Source organism: Pinus tabuliformis, chromosome 5_2, assembly GCF_031772625.1.
Source record: "Pinus tabuliformis cultivar Carrire ecotype Pingquan chromosome 5_2, CPIR1, whole genome shotgun sequence".
Taxonomy (NCBI): Eukaryota; Viridiplantae; Streptophyta; class Pinopsida; order Pinales; family Pinaceae; genus Pinus; species Pinus tabuliformis.
This window is the reverse complement of record NC_142306.1, coordinates 624,353,703-624,379,453: the sequence shown is the minus strand read 5'-3', so window position 1 is coordinate 624,379,453 and position 25,751 is coordinate 624,353,703. Positions and strand designations below refer to the sequence as shown.

The window sequence follows — 25,751 nt, the reverse complement described above, 5'->3', positions numbered from 1 at the left end:
TCTAGAACCTTCATCCAACTCCCACCAGGTGAAGCATATGCTACCCACATGATTTTCACATTTGACGTGTGGAGAGGGTACTATTAGCCCCCTCATGAGCTACCGTTTGCCTTCTTAACACCCCATCAGGAATATATATATATATAATGTGAGTCTTGAGATGACTAGCATGGTTTGAGTCGCTGCGACTTAGGGGTATCTAAGCTGTCAAAATCACCTGGGTTTCGTGCCTAGCCTCAACGACACCAACCCTTAGCACGTGACTAGATTTTTGCCTATAGAGTTTTGAACTAGTGGCCTTTATACCATGAAGAACCTTAACAAAACACTCTATCACCATTCACTCTATGCCTCATAAACTATATATATATATATATATATATATATATATAATGTGGCAGTGAGGAGTTGTGTCCTCACACAAGTGAAATTAAAATTGCTTTTTCCCTCTTTGGTACAACATATCAAGTCTAGAGTACAAATAAGTTTGTATTAAAGTTGTTTATTATTTTTAATTTATAATTATTTATGAGAATATTGACAGAACTACTTGTAAATAGATTCCAACGCCAAAATTCTAGAACGCTGAGTTGGTGATGGGATTTGCATAAATATTCCCATCATCCACTTCGGGCACTAGAATTTTAGTGTTTGAAATCGATTTACAAATAATCCCACCAATTTTCTCATAAATAATTATAAATTAAAAACAATCAACAATTTTAATACAAACTTATCTCCACTCTAGACTTGATATTGATATGTTGTACAAAGAAGGAAAAGGCCGTTTTAATTTCACCTGTGCGACAACTCCTCACTGCCACGTTATAATATGGTGTACATGTTTAGTAGTAGGGTTTCAGTATTACTACCTAAGAAAATAACTGAAGCAAGGGGCTGAGTGGCCGAGAGGGATGCCTGACACAGGTTCAGGAGTCTAAAGAATTGACTCTCAGGGACTTCGGACAAGCTCTAGACACAGATCGCACCAGCCATGTTTTGCGCAAGTAAGTTTAATTGCGACAAAGCTGAGGATTTTCCCCTCTTCCAGTTTAAAGAATCTATGCTTGTGCAAATCGTCATGTCCAGGGTTCGATCCCGGAAAGTTTAATAAAAAACATGTCGATGGTCGTCGTTTATTAGAGTCCCGGACTAAAACTTGCACTGGCTAAAACCAACGCTTGAATGTTTTGCAGTTTCCGGCGCGACGCCGGAAGAACCCGTGGTTTCCAAGCGTTCGGGGTTGCTGTTCGAGAAAAGGCTGGTGGAAAAACACATTGCGGTACGTCGTGGATTCGAAACTTAGTGTTGAGTACGATTCTTTAAATTTCGTTCGGGCATTTGCTAGGGTTAAAACGTGCCTGCAGTCCATGTTTCTCATGACTTTGTTAGGAAACCCTAAACATACTTTTATGTTGGGACAAGTTCAGTTAGTTTTGTGAATGCTGTGCGGATCATCATGAAAATGTTCGGAGTGGCTTACGCTGCTAGCTCTTCAAATGTCTGCTAAGGATAATTCTTTACAGAGATGGATTAAACTGTACAGCTCTCAAGTATCTCGCTAGCTACTTTTAAAGTGTTTGTGCAGGTTTTCATTCTAATTTAAATAGGTTAAAGTAAATTTACAGTCGTTTTTTATAAGATATAGTAAGTGTTGGATTGATTTTACACTGTATGCTTCTAAGGTTAAAATTAAGAAACTGTAACCAAAAGCCGCAGTGTTAGATTTGATTTTCCTATGGCGAAGCTAAGGGCTCAAATGCAACTCTGTACCTCCATATTCTCATCAAGGCCAAGAGGTCTGAACTGGTGGTTTACGAATTTTCTGTGGTTGCGGTTCGCCTGCTATGATTTCAGGTATAGCAGGTCCAAGGACCCGGGACACTCTCCAAACTACGGTGAACTCTTAAAAATCCATTTTAAATTGTCAGGAAGCTATCTTAAAGTATATTGGAATCGGTTTTAAGAAGTGCTATTCTGCTTTACTGATATATTTTGCCACAGTTGCCCTAATTTAGTTTAAATTCACTTGCCAAACAGTCCAAGAGAAACCGCGTTGAAGTAAATATTGCCACCTAACGATCGTTTTCATTGCTTGGATATGGGGCACTCTCGCCAAATCACCTTTCTCCGAGGAGGGGTGAATATTTAAACTCCCATCGTAAAGAGTTGAAATGATATCTTGAAATGCCATGCCATCTATTTTAAGAAATGCTATTCCGTTTTACTTTGATACATTCTTCGGAAATTACCTTATTTTAGTTTAAATTCACTTATGAAGCAGTCCAAGATAATATTAATTAATGCAAGTTAAAGCACGTTGAAGAAAAATATTTCTTAAACTGCTTTATAGATGAACATTGCAAGTCAATGGCTGTTTTACATCGATGGGAAGTTGAGAGTGGGCCAAATTAAAGTAAAGCAGGCAGAATGATTTTTTTTTTCTTCTTTGGGTTGTAATTAATTTATGGTTTCCCAGGTTACAAGGGAAAATCCCCAATACTTTCCATCATTTCAACGATGGTACAAGGCCAATCAACAACAAGGTTCGAAGCCATTACAGCAATATACATGTTACGAGTTCTACATGTCACTTCTGGGAATTGAACTTGGGGGAGGACAAAAGTCATTCCTCCCAACCATCTGAAATAAACCCAACTAACAAAGCTTGCATAATATGCTATAGTAATGCCCTTTGCTAGTCTTATTGGACTTTAGCCTTGAGAAATTATATTATCAGAATGCCTTAAGCATGCTAATATAATTAATATTTATATGACATGTTCTTTCAAAAATGTTATACTCCAGGCCTGTATTAGCTACCTTGGGAAGCAGGTGCTAATTTGATATCAATATGTGGAGATTTCTTCCAGTGACTCACAAATGTTATTGCTGGTGTAGGATTCAATAGATAAAAATTGACTGTAGGTGGTATGGAAGATTTAGAGAGAGTGACCCTTAATTTAGCCCAGTATTCTTTGGTCCACAGTATCTGAATGAGAGTTGGTCCGATTGGATGTTTATTTTGTCAGGAATATGGTACATGTCCTGTCACTGGAGAATCACTTTCAACAGATGACTTGGTCCCTGTCAATACACCAAAGGTATGTCTGTTGCACAAAATAACTTCCAGTTTTATGGACTATTTTACGATATGAGAGTTCTTCCTGCATCTTGCCATTGTAGTTGGAACTAACAGTCTGTTTGATATATGAAGGGAAATTGTGCTTTTGTGTGTTTGTTTGTACAGGCAGTAAAGCCGAGGCCATTACAAGCTGCCAGTATTCCTGGAATGCTTGGTCTGTTTCAGAATGTAGGTTTGCCTTCACCTTACAAAATAATTTATTTTAGGTCAGTCATTTCAAAGAAAAGGCATTTTACAATGCTCTTCTTTGAGCTTTCTTATCTTCTTATTTATGGCATCTCCGATTTGATCTAAATTTCATAAGTGGTGAAAGTCTTCAGTATTTGTACTAAAAGTGATGTTGTATTCAATGCCAATTTTCTGTCTCTGTATTTCCATTTGTACATGGACAGGAAATGGAGCAAGAGTGTAAACTAATTTTTGTTTGTTGGTTATAGGAATGGGATGCAGTAATGCTGTCTAACTATGCTTTGGAACAACAACTGCATACAGCAAGGCAAGAACTTAGTCATGCACTGTATCAGGTACTTAGCTAGCATAATTTAATTGATTTAGTGTTGATTGATTCTGTTGATATGACTAACTGTAGGTTTTATGGCAAAGACACTGAATATGGCAACATCAGTGCACTATGAACTTGTACTGTAAAGTACTATTTGTATTTTCTTAGCCGTTTTGCTGACACAAAATAACATTTTCTTGAATTGCATCAACACACAGGTGCCAATTAATATTGTAAGATTAGTATTGCTGTTAGTGAACTTGATTGTTTAAGACTGACATGTTGCACATATCATATAAAACAGTATAAAATGATGCATCTTAAGTAATAAATAGATAGAGCAACTATTATGTAGCAATTCAAGAACATACGAGCAAATAAAGATGAGATTATGATGAGTGGTTTAATTGGGAATTATTTATGCTTGTCATCATGTAAGTGTTAGTACAAGGCTATAAGCCTCGTAGTAATTGTTTCTAAGTGTTAAGTGTATGATCATGACATGTAGTGTAATTGTTTCTTAGGCATCTGAATAAATTTTTAACATTCATTTAAGAATCAGAATAGTGTGTTTCAACATAGTGGGTAGCTTCCCACTATTTAAAGAAGCCTATCACTTCTCAGGTGTGTAAGTTTCTTTTAGGTAATGGAAATCTGTGTTTTTCTAGCATGTCTCATTCTAATTCAAGAATAGTATTCAAAACTGGAACCGATAACCGGACCGGTCCACCTATCAAACCGGGTTTCAAACTGGGACTGGTCAGATCTCAATGAACCGGTCTTTAAAAAAAATACATGAAAAAATTAATTTTTAATGAAAAAACTATTTTTAAGATTTAAAACCATGATTCCAAATCAATAGAGACAAAGTATGCAAAGTTTGATCATCTATATACCATGTCAAAGTGAGTACATCAAAATGGCACTGAGTGCAATACATATCAACAACAAAATACATAATCAATGAGGCTCTAAATGGCCTCTAGAGTCCAAAAACAATGCTACAAGCCATGGGGCCACTGGCCTACTACAAGTCTACATATCAGTGATCAACATGATCACTCATCATGATCAAACCATAGTTTTAAAAATTGGAACTGGTGACTGGACCGGTTTGCCTAATAAATCGGGTTTCAAACCAGAACAGGTCAAATGGGGATTGGTCAGATCTCAATGAATTGGTTTTTAAAAAAATACATTAAAAAATTAATTTTTAATGAAAAGAACTATTTTTAAGATTTAAAACCATGATTCCAAGCCAATAGAGACAAAATATGCAAAGTTTGCTCATTTATATACCATGTAAAGGTGAATATATCAAAATGGCACCAAGTGCAATACATATCATCGACAAAATACATAAGCAATGAGGCTCTAAATGGCCTATAAAGTCAAAAAACAATGCTAGAAGCTATGAGGCCATTGGCCTACTACAAGACTACAAGTTTACATATGATCAATCATCAAATTCATCACCACTACTAGACATAGGATCATCAACAGGAGCTACATAGACAACATCTGGTTTAGAGTCTGAGGATGCCTCAGCCTCATCTGCAATCTTAGTAGTAATACTGCCACCAATAACAATAGAAGTGGACCCAATGGAAGCACTAGTTGGTTGAGATGCATAACTAGTGCCTTCCATTGGTTGTTTGCCTTTGCTTGATGCGGCTACTAATCCTGGTTTTGATGGCACTACCAAATATGCTTCATCCCCCCTAATGCCATGTCAATATCAAAATCAACATCAACAGAAGATCTTCAGTCTCCTCCACCCATTCTGATGTTGGATTAATATCGTCCAACACAATGGGATCTAGATTAGGTGTTCTGTTCATCAGTTGGTTGCGCCTTAGTCGAAGGTTGTATTGCACAAAGACAAGATCATTTAATTGTTTTTGTTCCAAACGGTTTCTCTTCTTCGTGTGTATGCGCTCAAAACAGACCAATTGCGCTCACAACCTGAAGCACTGCAAATTTGTCCAAGGACTTTAATTGCACACTTTTGCAATTGAGGACATTGGCTGCCAAATGACTCCCACCAATGTGCTGCAAAGAAAAAGACATTAATTAGTAACTTAGTTCATTTCATTACTTATTTACAAATTATAAGTATTTATAGATAATTTGAGTTGTAAATTTGTAAACAATTTAACTTGAAAAGAAAAACAAATTGGAATTGCTTACTTGGTTGATACACATCTCTTGCCATCTTTGCCAAGTTTTTGCCAAAAGTACCATCTGCCATACTGTAACGAGTAAGTTGTTTATGTATTTCCAACTAGTCTTCATGGATAGGGACCATGCACTCCAAGCAATCAATCAATCTATCTTTGACCTCCTCAACCGGCAGATCTCCTAGTTGAGCTTTATAATGATACTTTGGGTTTAAAAAATACCCAGTTGCATGTATAGGACAGTGGAGTTGATTGTTCCATCTGTTATCAATGATTTCCCATATTATCAATGATTTCCCATATACGACCATATTTATCTAACCCATCCTTGTAAGTTGCTCGAATTTTTCCTTTGCCTGATCCATAGCCTCATAAATGTAGCCCATTGCCAATTTTCCCCATCCACCATCCTTAGCACCTTAACAAGGGGCTCGGTAATTTTCACAAGCTTTGCAGATTTTTTCCAAAAATAATTGTCAAATCTTTTTTTTTGGTGTCTTTGCCATCTTGTCTATGAGCCCACCAAGATTTAGTCCAATCATAAAAAGAAAACATTTTCTGCAGTTTTTTTGTTGAGAGTTGAGACATTGCAACATGAGGAAGTGAGTTGCAAATCTTGTAATTGCAGGCCTAACAAGCTCTTTGCCCCATTGTTCTTCCTCATTAGGCTCAATACCCATGAGTGGTTGTAGATGTATTGTGTAATGCACTTGGCATGCTCTATAGTGTTTTTTTCCCACTTCACTTTGCCTATGCCCTCAAGCATGAGGTCTATGCAATGTGCAACACATGGAGTCCAAAATATGGTCTTATATTTGGACTCAAGCATATTTCCAACAAGAACATAGTTGAGGCATTATCTGTGATGACCTGCACAACATTCTACTCCCCCACTTTCCGAATAATCTCATCCAAAAGCTCAAATAGAAGGGTTGCATCCTTCACCTTATCAGATACATCAACTAATCTCAAAAACATGGTTACTTGAGGGCAAGAAACAAGGAAATTAATGATAGTGCATTTCTTTTCGTTGGTCCATCCATCTGACATGATGGAACAACCTGTTTTGAGCCTCGACTCTTTATATTCAACCAAATACTCATCAACGAAAGAAATCTCTTTTTGCAAAAGAGCTCCCTTCAAGTCATGCATAGTAGGGCCTCTAAAGCCCTTTCCTACAGCTATAACATAGTCCCACATAGCTTGGTAATAAGTTGAGTGAGCAACATTAAATGGGATATCTGCATCATACCACCATCTAGCAATGTATTGATAAGATGTTTCTTTGCATTGTTTTTTCCAATGTCCATCCAAAGTGGGTTGACGACTTGGCTGGGAGAAGTGGGATTAACAGAAGCAGTGGTGGCAGAGGATGAAAATAACTTTGGATGTTTGTTCTCTTTGTTCCTTTAGATTGTTGGCCAAGAGTAGGAGGAGCATAGTGAAAGGGGTCATTGGTGGAAGGGATAAAAAAGGAGTCTTGAATCTCATAATCATTATACCCACTCTCTTTCATGGCTTGTAATAATTCTCTCTTCCTTGAAATTTATTCTTGGATGGTCTTCTCCCTAGCCTTATTCTCTTCAAACTTTTCAAACTTGGTAGGGTATTTTGCCCTAACAGAACCTAACACTTCCTTTGGTGCTTCACATGGTTTTACTTGGCCTCTTATCCCAACTGAGTGTTGTTTCAATCTGAGAATACCCCCACCTCTAATAGATTTATTGCAAAATTTCCTTATCCTTTTTCCATCAATCACATCACAATGAGGCCTTGTGGTGTCCTTGGCTTTTGGAGCCATTGTTGGTCTAAAATAATTAAAATTTGCAAACAAATTTGCCATTTAGAAAAAATTGCAGCCAACGAAAAGGGAAAACCTAAGATAAATTTAGGAAAAAAAATGCATATGTAGCTTACAAAATTTGATAGCAGAAAACTAGATATTTGATAGCATAGAAGTTTAGAACACATAGAAATTTTTAATACATGGACAACAGTGAAATGAGGAACTTTTCAAGTGAAAATCCTTACCTGGAAATGCCAACTAGCTTCCTTAACTTCCTCTTGAAGATGCCAACTCTACTAACAACTCCAAAGTATCTCCAAAATAGCTCTAACTCCAACTCCAAGCCTCCAAGATGACTACTCCAGCAAAAACTTAACACTCTCCAAGATCCCAATCAAACTCACAAAAACTCCAAATGAGATGTCTGAAGTAAACGGAGGGGGGTGAGCTTTTTCAAAAGGCTTGGAGAGGGTGTGTTTGGAGGGAAACAACCCTTACCTTATCTCCAAAACACTTAGGAAGCTTTCTAAAAGATGCCGTGTGGGTCCGTCGCGACCATGGCAATGAACCAACTGGTTTAGGATGGAACCGACCAAATTGGCCATAAATCGACTGATTCTGTCCTAAATTGGTTGATTTGGTCCAGTTTTTATGGTTTTTAAGTAAAATAGGCCCTTGAACCGGGTTTTTTGTTCGGTTTGACTTGGTCGCCCAATGAACTAGCAGGTTTTACCGATTTTCGGTTCAAGTCGGCAGGTTTTTAAAACTATGGATCAAACTCATCACCACTAGTAGACATGGGATCATCAACACGAGCTACATAAATAATTTGGCTCAAAGTTTGAGGACTCCTAAAACTCCTATGCAACTTTAGTTGTAGTGGTAGTAGTAGCAGCAAAACTAGACATTAAAACTACAAATCATTGATCAACATGATCACTCATGAAACTCATCATTGATTTAGTGCTACTAGGAATGGGATCATCATCAAGAGATACATAAACATAGCATGCCTAACCAATTTATCTTCCTTTGAGTGAAAGGTACATTGTTGTTAAGGCCACGATAAAGGAGTTTAATAATCAATGCCACCAACATCAACAAAGTTCAACAATCAATGGCACCAACATCAAGGTTCTTAAAGGGTTTCATGCTCTTGATCAAATGCCAATCTAATACCCTCATGCATGATAGAATCAAATGGAAACATTGCAAACCCCCAAACCCTGAAATCTTGAAAACCATTAAGTCTACTAAATTTCGAGTGAAATTTAAAATTCTAGTTTCTCCATATGAAATCAAATGAGGTTGAAACCACTTTGAAACATCCCGAGTCATTTCATGGTAATATTAAAAATTTATGTGAAAAGATGAAAATGAAAGATAAAGGAAATGTCACTTTTACTTTAAGAATTTAACATACCATTGATTGCCAACATTGCTAGGGTTGAGATGTGTGACGAAAATGAGAGGGGAGACATGCTTTTTTTGGAGGGCTATTTTTGGAGGGAACTAAGCCCAAGTTTCCTTCAAAACAACTTCAAAACTCACAAAACCACATTCTGTTGGGTTTGCAATCAGCTTAGCAGTGTACCGACCGGTTCTGTCATAAATCGATCGGTTTATGCATGGTTTGACCAAAAAATTGGTGAGGACGACGGTCTAACCGGGTTTTTCTACCTGTCCGGTGAAGTTTGCTAATGAACTGACCGGTTTTTACCGATTTCCATTTCGTACTAGCCGAACTTGAATACTATGCATTCAAGTGAATTGCTTTGTGTGCTTGAGATTGTAGTGGGCAACTTGTTCTTCTTGTTAGCTTATGAGGAAAGCAACTTTGTGAGCTTGGAGGAGGGAGCAAAGAATACCATTTATTGTTGCAAATAGTTAGAGAGCGAAAGAGGTAATTTCAAATCCCATTATTTGTAGTTTTTTCTGTATCCTTGTTTTGTTCGTTTTTAGATTTTTCCTCTTCTCCTACTATCTTCAATTCCTCATCCTCCCTCATTTTATTGTTGTTTTTTCTTCTATGACTCTAGGAAAATGATCTTGGGGTTTATGGTTCCATTTTTGATTCTCACGGTGTTGGTGGGGAGTAGTATGAGACGAAAGAAAGGGACAATAATCATTCTCATAATGACCCATTATATGAAGATGAAGAAGGTTTTGAAGGAGATGAAAGTGGGTAACGAAGGTGCAAATTTCATTAACACCCTTGTCGAGGTTTGTGACAACTTGAAAAAAGGGGGGGTGTTGTGGGTGGAAATTGGAATCACTAAATTTTAATGTAAGCATGATTGTCATAAAGGAAAACCTTATATCAATTCATATACCCATGTGAGGAAGCATCTTTGTGGGAGAGAGATGATAATAAGGCGACCATTGGGATCTCAATATGCCTTGAGATATCAAATGAAGAATGAAAAAATTATTTAAAGGTGAGGAAGATGCATAAAAAAAGCATGGTAAAAACAAAAGGTTCAATTTGATGCATCATTTAGATTTGATGGCAACACATCAACATCCACTTATGCTTAGTGGAACCTTAGGGCATGCATGGAGTGTATCTAAAAAGAAAGCATATTTCCTTGATATTGGTGGTAAGGATGAGGTGGATGCAAAAGTGGTTTGATTTCTCTATGCTTGTGGTGTAGCATTCAATTTTCTTCCCCCTATTGGCATGATGATATGGTTCAAGCCATCAACAAAGCCCCCAAAGGTAACAAGGGCCTTAGGTATGAGAAAGCTAGAACTGTGTTACTAGGCAAGGAAAGACCAAATTCCCAAAGAGCTCTCATATGGTTTCCAAATGAGTGGGTGGATAGTGAGGTTTCCACTGTATCTGATTGTTGGACAAATGTTAGAAACAAAAATTTTATCAATGTTTTTGGTGTTTCAGTTAGTAGTGTAGTGTTTCTTGCAGTGTAAAACTCCTTTCCAATTACGTAATATGTATGCTTTGAAAATAGACCATTAATGATATTGGTCTTTCGAATGCGATTCAGGGAATTACTGATAATGTGGCAATTGTAAGGGAGCAGGGAAATCATTGAGCGAGTGTATCCTCACGTCTTTTGGTTTGGATGTTTGGTGAGCAAATTGAACCTTTTGATGCATGATATTGTCAAGCATAAATATCATGGATGCATTAACAACTTATACAAGAAAGGGATGAAACTTACGAAATTTTCCATTGGGCATACAAGGGTGCATTTTTTGTGACACTCTAGGTTGTAGCCACTTGAGATTGCAAGGACTAGATTTGGGAGCTATGTTTCCTCACCTTTAGGTGCCTTGAGGGTGAGGCAGGGTTTGAGTGCTATGGCGATGAGTGATGATCAAAATGACTTGAGATTTGATAGAGATGGGGCAAATGTAGTGAAGGAAATTGTTCTTAACAATCATTTTTGGTCACAAGTTAGGTATGTTTTGCAAATTTCCAAGCCAATTCATAACATGATTTTGTTTGTAGGTTTAGATCGGCGAGTCATTGGGGAGGTGCATGAGTTGATGGATACCTTACTAGGGAATATTAAGAACATTGCTTATCCTAGAGATGTGAACTTGTATAATCATATTTAATAGAGATGGAAACACAATGTTAAAAGCTAAATATTCCAGTATATGCCTTAGCATATATGCCTACACCAAAATATTGTCATTATTGTGGCTTGCAACACCAACACTTGGTGGTGGGGTGAAGTCAAAACCACACCAAGATTTAGAGGTTTAGGCTAGTTATATGCAAGCATTACACAAACTAGTTTGTGATGAGGAGTGTGATACCATATAGTGATAGCGAGCCACTATGTCATTGGTAATGGTATGATTTGCAAATCTCCAAGCCAATTTATAACATGATTTGGTTTGTAGATTTAGATCGGTTAGTCATTGGGGAGGTGCATGAGTAGATTGATACCCTACTAGGGCGGATCAAGGACATTGTTTATCCTCGAAATGTTAACTTGTATAATCATATTTGTTTAGAGGTGACAACACAACGAGAAAAGCTAAATATTCCCCTACATGCCTTAGCATATGTGCTTACACCAAAATACTATCATTATCGTTGCTTGCAATGCCAACACTTTGTGGTGGGGGGGGGGAGAAATTAACATGGCAAGATATAGATGTTTAGCCTTTCTATATGCAAGCATTAGACAAACTTGTCATTGATGAGGAGTATAATATCATTTGGAGAGAATTGAGCCACTACATCAATGGTAATGGTGCCTGGGTACCAACTATGCAATTACAGATTGAGGAAATTTGTTTTCTTCGGAGTGGTGGAACAAGCATGGTGGTGCTTGTCTATAGCTATAGTGTTTGGCAACACAGGTGCTTACACTGGTGGTGAATGCTTCTTTTGTAGAGAGGTGTTGAAGAACCTATGATATCATCCACAGTGTCAAAATAAATTGTTTGAATCTAAATCGGTCAAAGGGCTTGATTTATGCTAATTTCAACTTGCAATTATTGTCCCATCAATGTGAGGAGTTAAAGAGGGATAAAACATTTAAGACTCGGGACAATAACCTAGAGGAGTTGGAGGATGGCGTTAGTTTTGGAGGAACAAGCTGAGAAAGCACTTCTTGATGATGATCATGTTGAGATGCCATCTCCAATCCATGTTGATGGCGATCATGTTTGGCAATGTGGGTGTTTTTATTGGTGGTAAACACTTATTTTGTAGAGAGGTGTTGAATCACCTTTGATATCTTCCATAGTGCCAAAAGAAATTGGTTGAATCTAACTTGATCAAAGGGCTTGGTTTGTTCTCATTTCAACTTGCGATTGTTGTCCAATTATTGTGAGGAGCTAAAGATGGATAAAACCAATGTTGCATGAATTAGGGATGAAGTGGGTGCAATTTTTGGAAGTGAAGCGTCAGAAGCGTCACTTTCCAAAAATCCTTGGAAATGAAGATTTTGGGAAGCGTGTATATATATGCATGCATGTATGACATTAAAAATGCCAAATTAGTTGTAGAATATATGAAAGCACACATACTTTTACATAAATCACGGTAGAAATGACATTCATAGTACAATAATGATTGTTTGTTCGAGCATTAACCATCTAGAATCTAGATTCTATCAATTACAAACAAACATACACATTTTAAAGTCATATAACAGAAAGTAGACGATTACCTTATGGAATGAAATAAGTTATCTAGCAACTTTCAACAATAACATGACCAAATAGTTATGCTTACAAAATAAGCCATCTACACACCTAAATATGAAGACCAAAGGGTCTAGAACAATAAACTAAATTTGTTGCTAAATACGAAGTGTTCACTAATTGTGAAAGCACCCATGTTGTCAAATGGTGTAGTTGTGGGGTAGCATCGCCATGCTTGTTTCACCACTCCACAAGCAATTTTCTGCGATCAGTTATATCGAAATCCTCATCACTATTTCCTTCATTGTTCTCCTCTTGTATAGCCTTTGACTCTACCTCAATTCTCTAGGGACATTAGTCAACATCGCCCTTGATCAAAATGCCTAATGCATGCCTTAAAATATGGTAAAAAAAGCTTAACATGTCTTATCAATGATTTTGATTTGAGTGAAGGGTACATTTTTGCTAATGCCATGACAAAGGAGTTCAACAATCAACACCACCAATACTGGGGTACATATAGGGCTTAGTGCTCTTGATAAGATGCCAATCACATAACCTTATATTTGATTGAATCTAATGAAATGCCACAGTCCCATTTATCCTTAGATCTTGAAAACTGTTAAGCAATTTTGAATGGGATATGAAATTCTATTTTCTCCATATGAAGTCCGATGAGGTTGGAATCAACTCTCAAACATCTTGAGTCAATTAATGGTAATGTTAAAAATTTAAATACTTCAAGAAATTAACATTACCTTAAGGGAACATCTAGGAAGTGTCTAGGGAGCATCAAGGGAGCACCTTGGGAGTGTCCAGGAAGCATGGTTCCTCACATAATGGTTCCAAAATTTTAGGAACTGTGCAAATCCAGCCTGAAGTGTGGTTTCGTTTGTCAAAAGCGTAGTTTCGAGCATGCTTTGGTCATGATTCCGCACGATGTGTTTGGTGTTTGGGGGGGATAGTTCTTGCAACACTAGATAAAACATTTATGACTTGGGACAACAATCTATAGAGGGATAATTTGGAGGATGGCATGTTAGTTTTGGAACAACAATTGGAGAATGTTTTGGTGGATGATTAACATGTTGAAATGCCACCCTCCATCCACTACCATGCCCCCCCAACTAGAACTCTAGCTACAAAGGTAATGGCTTCATGTTCAGTTCCATTTCTATTTGCTTATACTCAATTACTTCTTGCTTCAACTCCACTAACACCACGTGGAGGTTCACATGACAATCGTGGTGGTGTAAAGAGGATGGAAAAGTAATAGAAATTAGAAGAATCGCTTGTCTTTTTTCATTACTTTATATGTCATAGACTCATAGTCTTTAGTAGCGAGCTTAGATTAGTGTTATGGACCTTTAGGTCTTCATACTTGAAGGCCTATTTTGTAAACATAATTGTTTGGTTATGTTTATTTTATTTAACAATAACTATGAGATTTATATTAGCAAAATATGTGGCCAATGTAGGCAACACGTTACAACATGAGAGAGTATCATCTCCAATGCCAAACACAAGGATCTATAATATGACTAAGGAGTACTAAAAGAGGAAATTGAAGATGTTCAGAGAAGCTTTATAGAGTAGACCCAAAAGAAAACTAAAGGATTACAAGAAAAACACTGCATCAAAGTGAACTTGGAGAGTGAGGAGGGCCATCGACATCATTGTTTTCTTGAATTGTCCATAGGGTTGGAGCAATAAGGTTTGGAAGGTTGAATTCATTGAAGCTAAGGATGCCATTCCAAAATGAATTGATGGAGAGGGGATTTGCATTTCAGGAATGTCTAGCTTGAAAGCCCCCTATTTGATTTTGTAACGCCCTTCACTCATCCAAAACCTGAAAAATTGATTGTTTGTGTTGACTTAGAATGTTTAGTAATGTTTCAACTTGAGCTTTGAGACTTGTAGTTATGGTTTGAAGGAGATGAGTGAAGATTGAAGATCCTCAATTGTGCTTTTGTGTTGATAGAGGGACATCTTGAGATTAACGTCATGATGGGCCATGGGAGTAGAGCCAACAAGACGATGGTAAACTAAAAGGGGAAGGCTGTTGAAAACAATACAAAAACAAAATGAACATGATCGGAAATGTAGTGGCAACAATATATCAACAAGTCAGACATATAACCCATACTAAAGAAAGGAATGCCTGCATTCACACACGACCCACAATGATCTTTCTCTATTAAGGACTAAATTCATTTTGCGCAAATGTCTCCATCAAATGGACAAATCTATTGTAGGAGGAATGATTCTACCATGATTCAGGCGAAAAGAATGGGAGCAAAATTAGATGAAGGGTTGAGCATGATGTATTAAAGAGAGGCGACAATGAGTGTGTCGCTTGCATGTTGCAATAAGGACTTAGACCCGCCACTTGGATTTTGTGTGAATGAACCTTATTTACTGAGAGAGCCATCAGGAAATTAGTATGGACGAGATGTTGGTCATTAATCAAATATTTCACCCACTTTCGTTGGAAGTGCCTTATTGGCTCGAAGGTTTGCTTAAGTATTGCTAATTCTTATCTCATGGAAAAATCCACCTGAGGAATAGAGTGAAGTGTCGATCAAATGCAGAGAAAAATTGAACTCAACATGGCATTAGGAGGATTTGGGCTTTTAGATGGAGGTGACAAATTGTGTATTTTGAATCACCGACAATGATAAGCTTTTGAACATTTTGGGAGGAAGCTAATTTGACCCCTTGAAATAGAGTATAGGCTTTTGCTTGGTTATTAGAGGAAACAACTAGAATACATGAACAAGTGAATGCAATGTCTCCTATAGGGTTGAAGAGAACTCCCACTTGCTCCTGCCACCTCAGGTTGTGTTTAGACATTGTTAAAACATAATATATGGTAGGATTGAGATTTCATTAAGATGAACTTTAGAAGGCGTGAATTGAAGTTGCCTGTTTTATTTGGAATTGGTATGGGATGCTTGGGAAAGCTGGAGAGCAAATTGATGGAACCAAGAATCCTCATACCTGTCAAGGCTTTGAGGCATTGATAGTTTGGGTTGACGAGAGTTGAAATGGTTGACAACAAAATAATTTCCATGGTTGCAATAGTCTTGGGTAACATCTTTACATTTAGAAATATGTGTGGTTGCAACCTAACCAGATATTCCAATAAATGAACTTAAGAAGTGTGATCCAAACACTTTTGAAAATAGGCTTGTGATGGAAAGAACCCAAATAGTTTTTGTGCTAACTGATGAAATGGTTCTCCCAAGAGGATGGCTACTTAACTCTGACTAATTCCATGGTTGTACTAATAGCCAATAACTATTTTGGTCTTGTCTACTTCCTATTATATGGTAGAAAAATTTGTATGTTTGCTTGTAATTGCTAGATTGTTGATGTTTGATTGATTAATCATTGATGTACCATGGCTGCCATTTCTAACTTCATACTAATCAAGTGCTCATCTATAAGTAGCACAAATATACATGTATTCCTATATTTTACAACTAATTCTACATTTTGCATGGATTTTTTGAAGATACATAAGTTGGTGGAGTACTTGGAGTACTTGGGTACATGTATGAGTACACTACTTTTGAAACATAGGAAGGGGGTAATTAATGGGTTTATATATATATATATATATGAATTTTTTTAAAAATGAATCGAAGTTTATGTAAACCATCACTGATTTAGAGCTATTTTCAAGTTCAATTTCAAATCATACAAATCATTTTATTGTTCATCAATTAACATTGAACATTCAATAATGATTAGATAAATAATAAACTTAATCATTCTCCAATGCAGAGTTTAACCTCTTTGCCTTCAGGACATCTTTTGACTAGTCTTGTGCCTCCCATAGAGTATGGGTTTTTGGGCATTGCCTCTAGGTGGGAGAAGAACCCCTACCGAAGGACTCTTTTATTGAGACGTCATCATTGAGTTGCCCCACCCTTCCCAAGTGCACTCATTTGTGGTTTGCAAAGGTGTCTTAGTTATTTTAGTCAGTGGCCATCTCTCTTGATCACGTCCCCCCTTTAGATACGCACTTGATGCTCTAGGTCACCTCCTTTCATCGATGCAAGACTTGAATTGAGCCATCGATGAGAATATTGATAGTATATCTAGGAGGCTTGGATAGTGCCTCCATGGGGTCTTTCAGAAGACGACTTCTTATGCTGAGCACTTTTTGGAGCTAATAGAGGGCATTGCCATTCGACCTTCATCCACACGTAGAAATTGGATGCATTCCTTAGGATTCTTTTTGGTCAATTTCAAGTGGTCCCCCATAAAGTTTGGATTACCTCCCATAACTAGATATGTGTTGTTAGTTATGGCATCTAATTTTTTGGTTCCTTTTCTACTATGAGATTAGAGGGAGATGTCGTTACTTGTTGAGGGACTTGAGGGGCTTCTTTTCCACCTTTTTTGGCTACATGCATTATGGGAGAGCAACTTTGAACTATTTATAAAGCAAAGCTCACCCAACTTAATTGAGTGTTGAAGTGGTAGAGATTCTATGGATTCTTTTTTGTTCATAGATGTCCTGCATAAGTTTTGGTTCCCTAGTCACCACAAATGTGTGCGATGTAATTGCATGGTTAACATGCACAATTATCATCCATGTGCCATGTGTTACCTTGTGATTGTTAGGCCATTGCCATGTGTTTATGTAGGTGTCAATATTTGATTTGTTATTGCCATGTATCATTAGGTGGTTGATTGGAGGGCACAAAGGATTTCATGCATAGGCTAAGTAGGGAAGGTGAATATGATATGATATGTTGTTGATGGATCAGAGAGGGTAGGAATGTAGAGGCAAAGGAGAGGTTGCACTTTGTGTTAGAAATGGGATGTAGAGGAGGGGGGTTGGGGGCGAATGGATACGTGTGAATGTGGAGGATAGAGGAGTGAGGAATGAATAAAGGAAAAACAGTAAAAGAAAAATAGGAAAGTGGTTAAGTTGGATAAGGGGAATAAGGAGGATGTCAAAGGGAGATAAGAGATGGAGGAATAAGGAGAAAGTATATGGAATATCGTTAAAATGAAGATGTGGAGCATAGAGGAGTGAGGAATGGATAGGGAAAATTGTTAAAGGAAAAATAGGAAAATAAGGGGGTATGTTGGATAAGGGAATTAAGGAGGATGTCAAAGGGAGATGACAGATGGAGGAATACAGAGAAAGTATGTGGAGTTAGGTGAAAATGAAGGGTGCAGAGTTGGGTTGAAATATATAGTGCTTAGAAGAGTGCAGAGGGTTAAATGCACAGGGAGATAGATGGAGAACTTATAAAAACACTTAAATCAAATCTTTTTCAAAGGGATCCCTTTTAAATTTTAAAAAATATTTCTTTTCAAATCTTTGGAAGAATTGGGGAAACACTCTCAAAGGCTAAACTAAGAGCTTAATGACCCTAAACAAGAGATCATCATTTCTAGACAAGAGTGAGCCAAAGCATACTTTTTTGGGTTTCTTAGACCACCCAGTGGACATTACTCAACACTTAATAAGAAAGGGTGATTAACTGGGAGAAATTCATGTTTTAGTAAATCTAATAAAAATATACTAGGCCAATGGAAGACCTTGTTTTTGATCTTGAAATTGATGTCATATGGGTAGGTGTGGCTAAATGATTTTAGGTTTTATAGCTCATATCATGAACATCTAAATGACTAGCTCCCTTTTACATAAGTAGTTGCTATTTGGATTCTTCAAAGTAAGATGTAGAATCTAGACTTGAGATTCAACAAAAACACACCAACAAGGGGGTTGAGTGATCTTCTTGGCACCTAATGGAGATGTTTCTCTTGGACATAGAGCATACACCACTAGTGTAGTAGATAGATCAACCCTAGGCATTTCCAAAAAATGAAAACAACATAGTTAAGACTCAAGGCTCTATTTTTTGTGTTGCGTCATCATTATCAATCATGTCTTTCACTTAACGAGCTCTATAAGTAATTATCATTTTCAAGCATAGGTTCCTCTCATGGAATTTTAATTTGAGATACCCTGACAAGACCCTCTAGTCATGCTTCTTGTTCTCACTTTTTTGTATCTTGGATCTTTCCAAGCATTGAAATGAAGTGTGCCATGAATGCTCTTTGAGTGCTCTCCCTTTTATGATCTCACTATGTTTCTCTTCATTGAATGGATGAAAAAATATTTTCTCCAATTCCCTTCATAAGAGGAACCATTGGCTACTTGTGAGAGTCACTGAGGAGCAACTTAGGAGCTTGTGTACCATGATGACAACACCAATCAATTGGATCCTTGATTATGCTCCAACATCAAATAAGCCAAATACACCTTGTACTTATGACAATTGGGTAAAATGAGAGCATTTGTTGATTGGCTTCTCTGGAAAACCATAAATATTCTTAATAGTTATCAATAATCTATTCATCACTTCAATATCTTGGGAAGGGGGCCTCCCCGTTTGTTCTCTCATGATCATACCATTTTGGATTAAGCTACCATATGAAAGTTTGGTGTTTGGCTTATTTCGTTTCACATGTATATAACCATTGAAGAAGACTATAGTAAGTTACAAATTCTGCATGAGTTGATTTAACTAACTTTGCTATGGAGAATTCACGATAGATTGCTTGTGAATATTGGTGTTTGCATTTGAAAGTTTAGATTTAACCATTTTCAATTAACTTTGCATTCCAATCGATTTCACTAATGTACTTGAGAGCGTTATTCAAATAATGCATAATGCATGGTATCAAAAAATTCTTTCATTCTTTTTGGATCATTAACCTTGTTGCTTTACAAGTTGGAGAATATTAGAACTCCTCAATTTCTTCAATGGCTTCAGATTTTTATTCAAGGAAATCCTCACAAGGAAACCCTTGTGCACTTCCCTACTTTTTGTGGATGTTATTCAAAGTAAACCCATTGAAATTAGTTGTTGCCGTTGACTCTATAGGGACATTGAGTGGGTCATGCAATAAAGGCATTTGACTCCTAGGATCTACCTCAAGACCTTTTGCATGAAACTTAAATCTCTCAACCACTTCAGCTAGCCCATTAGGCTAATGGCCTCACATAATTGATCCTTGAATGACTTTTTGTTTCTCTTTTGATCAAAGCAATTGATTGGGCCTAAGAAATGGGGCGCAAATAGGGAATAGAAAATAATGTTCAACATTGGATAGTTTTGACAATATGTGAAATCATTCTTAACAATGGAGCAACCAATCACATTTAATATTGCCTTCAGTTGTGCCATTGCCCTCTTCTCATACCTTCTTGTCAACCAAAATTATTTACAATTTCTCATAGCATGTGACACGTGGACCTTGGAAATAGGATATGTGGGACATGTTATATATACATATACTAATTACAAATACAAAAATGAAATAGAGAATTAGAGACATTAAGGTCCAAATTTTTTAGAAACTAGAACATTTATGAATCACTTGGAATCCCTTCAAGTCTTGATTTTACTCTTCACTTGCACAACGAGAGATCATGAGAGCTCTTTTTGTACAATTAAAAAAGTGATAAAATAACAATAAAAATGTATTTAGAGTCAAACATGTAGGGCATGTCGAGGGCAGATGTTTGACATGTGTCCTAGCTTGTTCATGTCTGACACTTGGGATATGAACACGTGCGCCCACTTGGATATGTCGTGTTTCTTGGTTGGTCACTAGATTGGAGAATGTTCCAAACAAACTACGCAAAAACTTAGAAACTCTTCACAAAGTAAAACACAAAAGAAAGAAGATTACAATCCCCTCTTTTGGTTAGCAATTGATGCTGCCTCACATTTGTTGTTGTTTTTGTTGATGACGATTGAGTACTTTGTAGGTAAAGAGGTTCTATTCTCATTAAATTACTAAGCCAAAGTATGTGTGCTTAATTATGTCTTCAACAACAACAACATGAAGACTCTTTTCTTGCTAGTAAAAATCAATATCTAAAAAAATAGATTAGTGCTAAAAGTTTCTAACTAAAGTGTTGAATGTTTTCTACCTACTTAAATTGAGAACAAACTGTTGAACTTTGAGTTTAAAATTCTAGATTGACCAACCCTATGTTATTTGGAATGTCTTGATCTTATCCAATTATTCATAAGGCTACTTTCTTAGTAGCATTGACAGGTTGATGCCATCCACATGGATTTAGTGTCAAGGTAGTGTCAAGCCCATCTTGTATTGCCATCCATTAGCCATTATAGCAAATACATGATGTTGGTTAGTGGCACGGGACATGCAATCAGTAGAATAGAAGGGCATATGGCCCATAACCCTATCATTTCACACTTATTAGACAAAGGGATAATACCATACCTAATGGAACTATTGGAACAAGACAAGATGATACCATGGAACAAGTCAAGATGATACCATACCTACTCTTGGCAATGATGAAGTTGAAATGCAAATGCAAGTGGTTATTTATGTTGAGAATGATGTTGGGAGGGTTGATCCTAAAACCGTTCTCTCTTGATAACTAGTAGTAGCTATATGATGGACTCTTTGATTGTATCTAGTGTTCGTAGCAGGGATAGAAAGCCAAAGGAAGAAAAGCAAGAGACAACCAAGCATTCTAAGGAATTGAGAACCAGGGAATATTTTGTTACCATCTTGATTTAATAATGTAGAACACAACCGAGAAGAGGAAGGAGGTAGGGATTTCCATTGTGAAGATGCATTGGACAAAATTGAGGATACAAAGAAGGTTTTACTGGCTAGAAGAGGTCGTTCACTAACTCGTATACCGCAATAGAAGCCTCAGTAAAAGCTCTTGATATTCTTTGCTTCTTCATATGATAACTGACACTAGAAATTTGATGGATTCTTCGGTTGCATCCATGCTTTGCAGCAAAGAGAGAATGTCAAAGGAAGAAAAGTACGGGACAAGAAGGCATTTTGAGGAATTGAGGACCATTGAGTATTGAGTCATCATCTTGGTTTATGAGGTAGATCATATCCCGTAATAGGAAGGAGGTAGAGATTACAATCACAAAGATTTAACAGATAAAGTAGAGGATACAAAGAAGGCTTTGTCTTGTTCGTTTAGAGGAGGTGGTCCACCAATTTGCAGAGCACAACAGAAAATGAATTGTTGTCCATATAGGCTAGTTAGGAAGCAGATTGGGGATGAGAGAATGTCAAGAGGTTTTAATGAGAGGCACAACATTGCTACAATGCAATGATTTCACAATTTGGAAGAAAGGTCAGAGAAAAGTGAGGACATAATAAAAGCTCCAAAATAGATAAGGAATTAGCCAACATTGTCCTTGATATGAGTTTCTCCAAGAGTAGGGACACCCCTTGCATTGGATTCAAATTTCATAGTGGCATATCAAGGAGCTTACTACTCTCTATATTGAGAGGAAGGTAGTAATACAACATTGCAAGCAATAGATACGATGGAAGTTGTAAACTTGTAACACAACATTGCAAGCAATAGATATATGGTGGAGGAAGGCAGTGACACGACATTGCAGGCAATTAAGGACGGGTTACATCAATGGAATGACAAATACCACTTTCTACTACAGGCAATTTGGGACTTCAACATTGTTTCAAAGGTGGGTGTAGAAGGAGAGGGAGATGAGCAAACACTAGGAGTAGTTGTACTCCAGCCCATCTCACTAGATGACAATGTCAGATAGCCAATAATGGCCCCAGGTTTTATGTCCCTTTGACAAATATATTTTTGTGTTATTTAGTAGATTTCCTAATAGCTACTGGCCAAATTCCTTGCAAAGTACTTGCTTTTTGTACATGCTCAATGTTAAGGGCCATATGCCATACCAGTACCACAATATGCTTGTTTTCCATAGCTTCTACTTCCATTTTAAAGATCAAAGGCTTGACACCATGCAAACAATTTTGAATTTTGTTATGGGAAAATTACTAGCTTGGATCTTTTTTAGTCAAAGCAAGGGCTCTAGGTTGAGACACCTCACTTGGGACGCTTTACCCTGTACGTAATTACTTTTTGACACCTGCAATATAAAGAAAGTCCCAAGTTTTTTTAACAAAAAAGACAAGTTGCATGACGTCATTATCAATAATGGCAGAGAATTAAGTTGATAAGTGAGTGAGTCCATAACACTTCAAACATTAGCTTAGTGAGTCCTTGGGTCTCTTTTCTGATATCATGACTTGTACTTCCCTCTTCAAGACCCACTAGGGTTTCTCACTTCAAGACAGATGATGCATCATCACTAGATTGATAGAGAGACCATATAGAGATAAATCTTAAAGCCACACTCCTCTTAATTTTCAGACTACCTCACAACTACCTCACATAGCCAATAATGGCCCCAGGTTTTATGTCCCTTTGACAAATATATTTTTATGTTATTTAGTACATTTCCTAATAGCTACTGGCCAAATTCCTTGCAAAGTACTTGCTTTTTGTACATGCTAAATGTTAAGAGCCATATGCCATACGACAATATGTAGCATCTTCTTCCATTTTAAAGATCAAAGGCTTGACACCATGCAAACAATTTTGAATTTTGTTATGGGAAAATTACTAGCTTGGATCTTGTTTAGTCAAAGCAAGGGCTCTAGGTTGAGACACCTCACTTGGGACGCTTTACCCTGTACGTAATTACTTTTTGACACCTGCAATATAAAGAAAGTCCCAAGTTTTTTTTACAAAAAAGACAAGTTGCATGACGTCATTATCAATAATGGTAGAGAATTAAGTTGATAAGTGAGTGAGTCCATAACACTTCAAACATTAGCTTAGTGAGTCCTTGGGTCTCTTTCTGATATCATGACTTGTACTTCCCTCTTCAAGACCCACTAGGATTTCTCACTTCAAGACAGATGATGCATCATCACTAGATTGATAGAGAGACCATATAAAGATAAATCTTAAAGCCACAGTCCTCTTAATTGTCAGACTACCTCACAACTATCTCACAAACATAGCTAAGAAACCAATATTCTATTAAGAGATTCTGTCCCTCGACCTTGGATAGTAGGAGAGTGGGGCTTCAATGTTCTTTTGCTCCCCAAAGGATCTTATAGCAAGGTCCTCTTACTCCTGGCTATTTCATAGAGGATATCATTTACCATTCCATTCACTCATTCATAGTGATCGATGACTTTGACACTGAGCCCACATCTTCATCCCTTCACTTGCCTTTGAACATTAAGAGCATCAGTGTCTTATATCATCTCTCCCTTTCATATAGTTGCGAGATCTCCAATATTGGGGGCTCTAATTGTATGATGACATTGGTGTTATCTTATCTGTTTATAGCTCTTGGCCATATACTTAGCTATCTTTTACCTCCTTCAGCTTCTTTCTTTCAGCATTACTATAAGAGTTGCTATTGTACTCACACATTGGATTTAGCATTTAGCCCCTTTGACCTAATTTTGTGGTTAGTTGTCTTATTTGATCTCATCTCTCCTATGTGATTGGTTTGCATTGGTATTGTCTACAAATCTTTCCTCTTATTTGATCTTATCTCTCCCATGTTATCGGTTTGCATTATTATTGTCCACAAATCTTTCCCACCATGGAGGCTTCAAGGGAGAGAATTCACGGGGTTTCAAAATATTTCACATAAATGTTGGCAATGACAGGGGAGAGAGGGAACCCCATTGGAATGCCTTCAGTTTGCTCAAATATATCCATTGAAACTAAATAAAGTAGATCTCAAACAAATCGTGACCAAATTGGCTGTAAAGAAAGACTTATCTATAATGCCAAACTATGCAAGCCCCTTCTGTTAAAGCAGGTTTGTTGGCACTAATATTTCCTATCAAGGTTGGTGACACCTTGGGAGTTCAAATGGTTGAAATGCTGTTTTAAGCAGATTATGTGATTTACTGTTCTTTTCAAGTCAATACTGTGGGGCTGACATTGGTTATTCACTGTGTTGACTATTACTGCTGTTTTCCCTGCACAATATATATTATTTATGCCTTCAATCAGCGTAAGCCCAAATTCTTTCAGGAGAGTGTGCGCTTCAGGTTGGTTGTTGGGGCTTCGGCTCATTGCCTACTTTGATAGGAAAGCTGAAAGTCTCCTATCTGAGCTTTACCTGTGGATTATCTTTAATTGCCCCACTCAGTTTATTACTCTTTACATGTCTAATTCTTCAGAAATTTGTACATGCTTGCAGGTTGTGATGTTTTGAGTATGCTTTTTGTTATCTTGAAACTGTTGCTAATGTGATTTCTTTGTCAGTTCTGCACATGCGTTAGGGGTATTGCCTTTTATGATTTTATCAGCCCAAACAGCATAAGAAAGCTAGTTCTGTTGCAATTATAGTACTTTCTATATTCTCAGACAATTTAGCCATGGTTTTAACTTTTAACTATGAAATTATTAAGTGTGTGTGCATGTGCAATTATGTCTTCCCAGGTTGTTCTTGGGTGAAAAGCCATTTTGATGTATTGTTTGAACTACCTTAATTATTCATATATAGTGGGGGTTTGTTCTATAGAAAGTGCTAGCATTCAGAAAGTAACTCTCGTAAGTGACGTGAACATAATATTTTGGTCCTCAGCATGATGCAGCATGCCGGGTCATTGCAAGACTTAAAAAGGAAAGGGATGAAGCAAGGGCACTATTGGCACAGGCGGATCGGCAAATTCCTATGCTTCCATCAAATTTGGCTGCATCTAATGCTTCAGCAATGAGCAATGGGAAGCGAGGTCTGTTGAAAAGAGTTTTAGTAAAGACAATTTTTCTGTTATCAATCTCTGTTGTATATTTGTTGTACAACTTGAGTAATGCAAGCAGAATCCAAGTTGTAGGTTGACTTGGTTTGGTCTTATAGATTTAGAACGAGATGATGAATTGCCTCCACCTAGCAAGCGAATTCGGCAAGGAATCACCCCAGAAATCATCAAGGAACTTACAGATTGTAATGCAATGCTGTCTAGCCAGCGTAAAAGGCGGCAGGTTTAGTGAAATTCTTCATCCTTGTGAGAAAATTAGATATTGTTACCAACTTCTCATGGATTGTAGCTATATTGTTTGTGTTTAATGGCATGCTAGTTTGTTTGTGCTGGCTTCATTATTGATTG

The 25,751-nt window shown here is 37.2% G+C and overlaps 1 protein-coding gene across 4 annotated transcripts in view; it reads left to right on the top strand.

Moving 5' to 3' along the window:
• Nucleotides 1–787: 787 nt before the first annotated feature.
• LOC149160589 (pre-mRNA-processing factor 19-like) overlaps nt 788–25,751 on the top strand; it is a 68,686-nt gene continuing 43,722 nt past the window's right edge. The window contains exons 1-7 of one of the 4 annotated variants that reach the window (XM_089436742.1): nt 788–1,007; nt 1,197–1,282; nt 3,033–3,104; nt 3,251–3,313; nt 3,583–3,669; nt 25,229–25,376; nt 25,502–25,626. In XM_089436742.1, the coding sequence (XP_089292868.1) occupies nt 995–1,007; nt 1,197–1,282; nt 3,033–3,104; nt 3,251–3,313; nt 3,583–3,669; nt 25,229–25,376; nt 25,502–25,626 (594 nt within the window). In that variant the 5' untranslated portion in view covers nt 788–994. Of the gene's footprint in view, nt 1,008–1,196; nt 1,283–2,086; nt 2,141–3,032; nt 3,105–3,217; nt 3,314–3,582; nt 3,670–25,228; nt 25,377–25,501; nt 25,627–25,751 lie in introns of those variants that run through there. The other 3 variants (XM_089436741.1, XM_089436744.1, XM_089436743.1) reach the window with 3 other exon arrangements.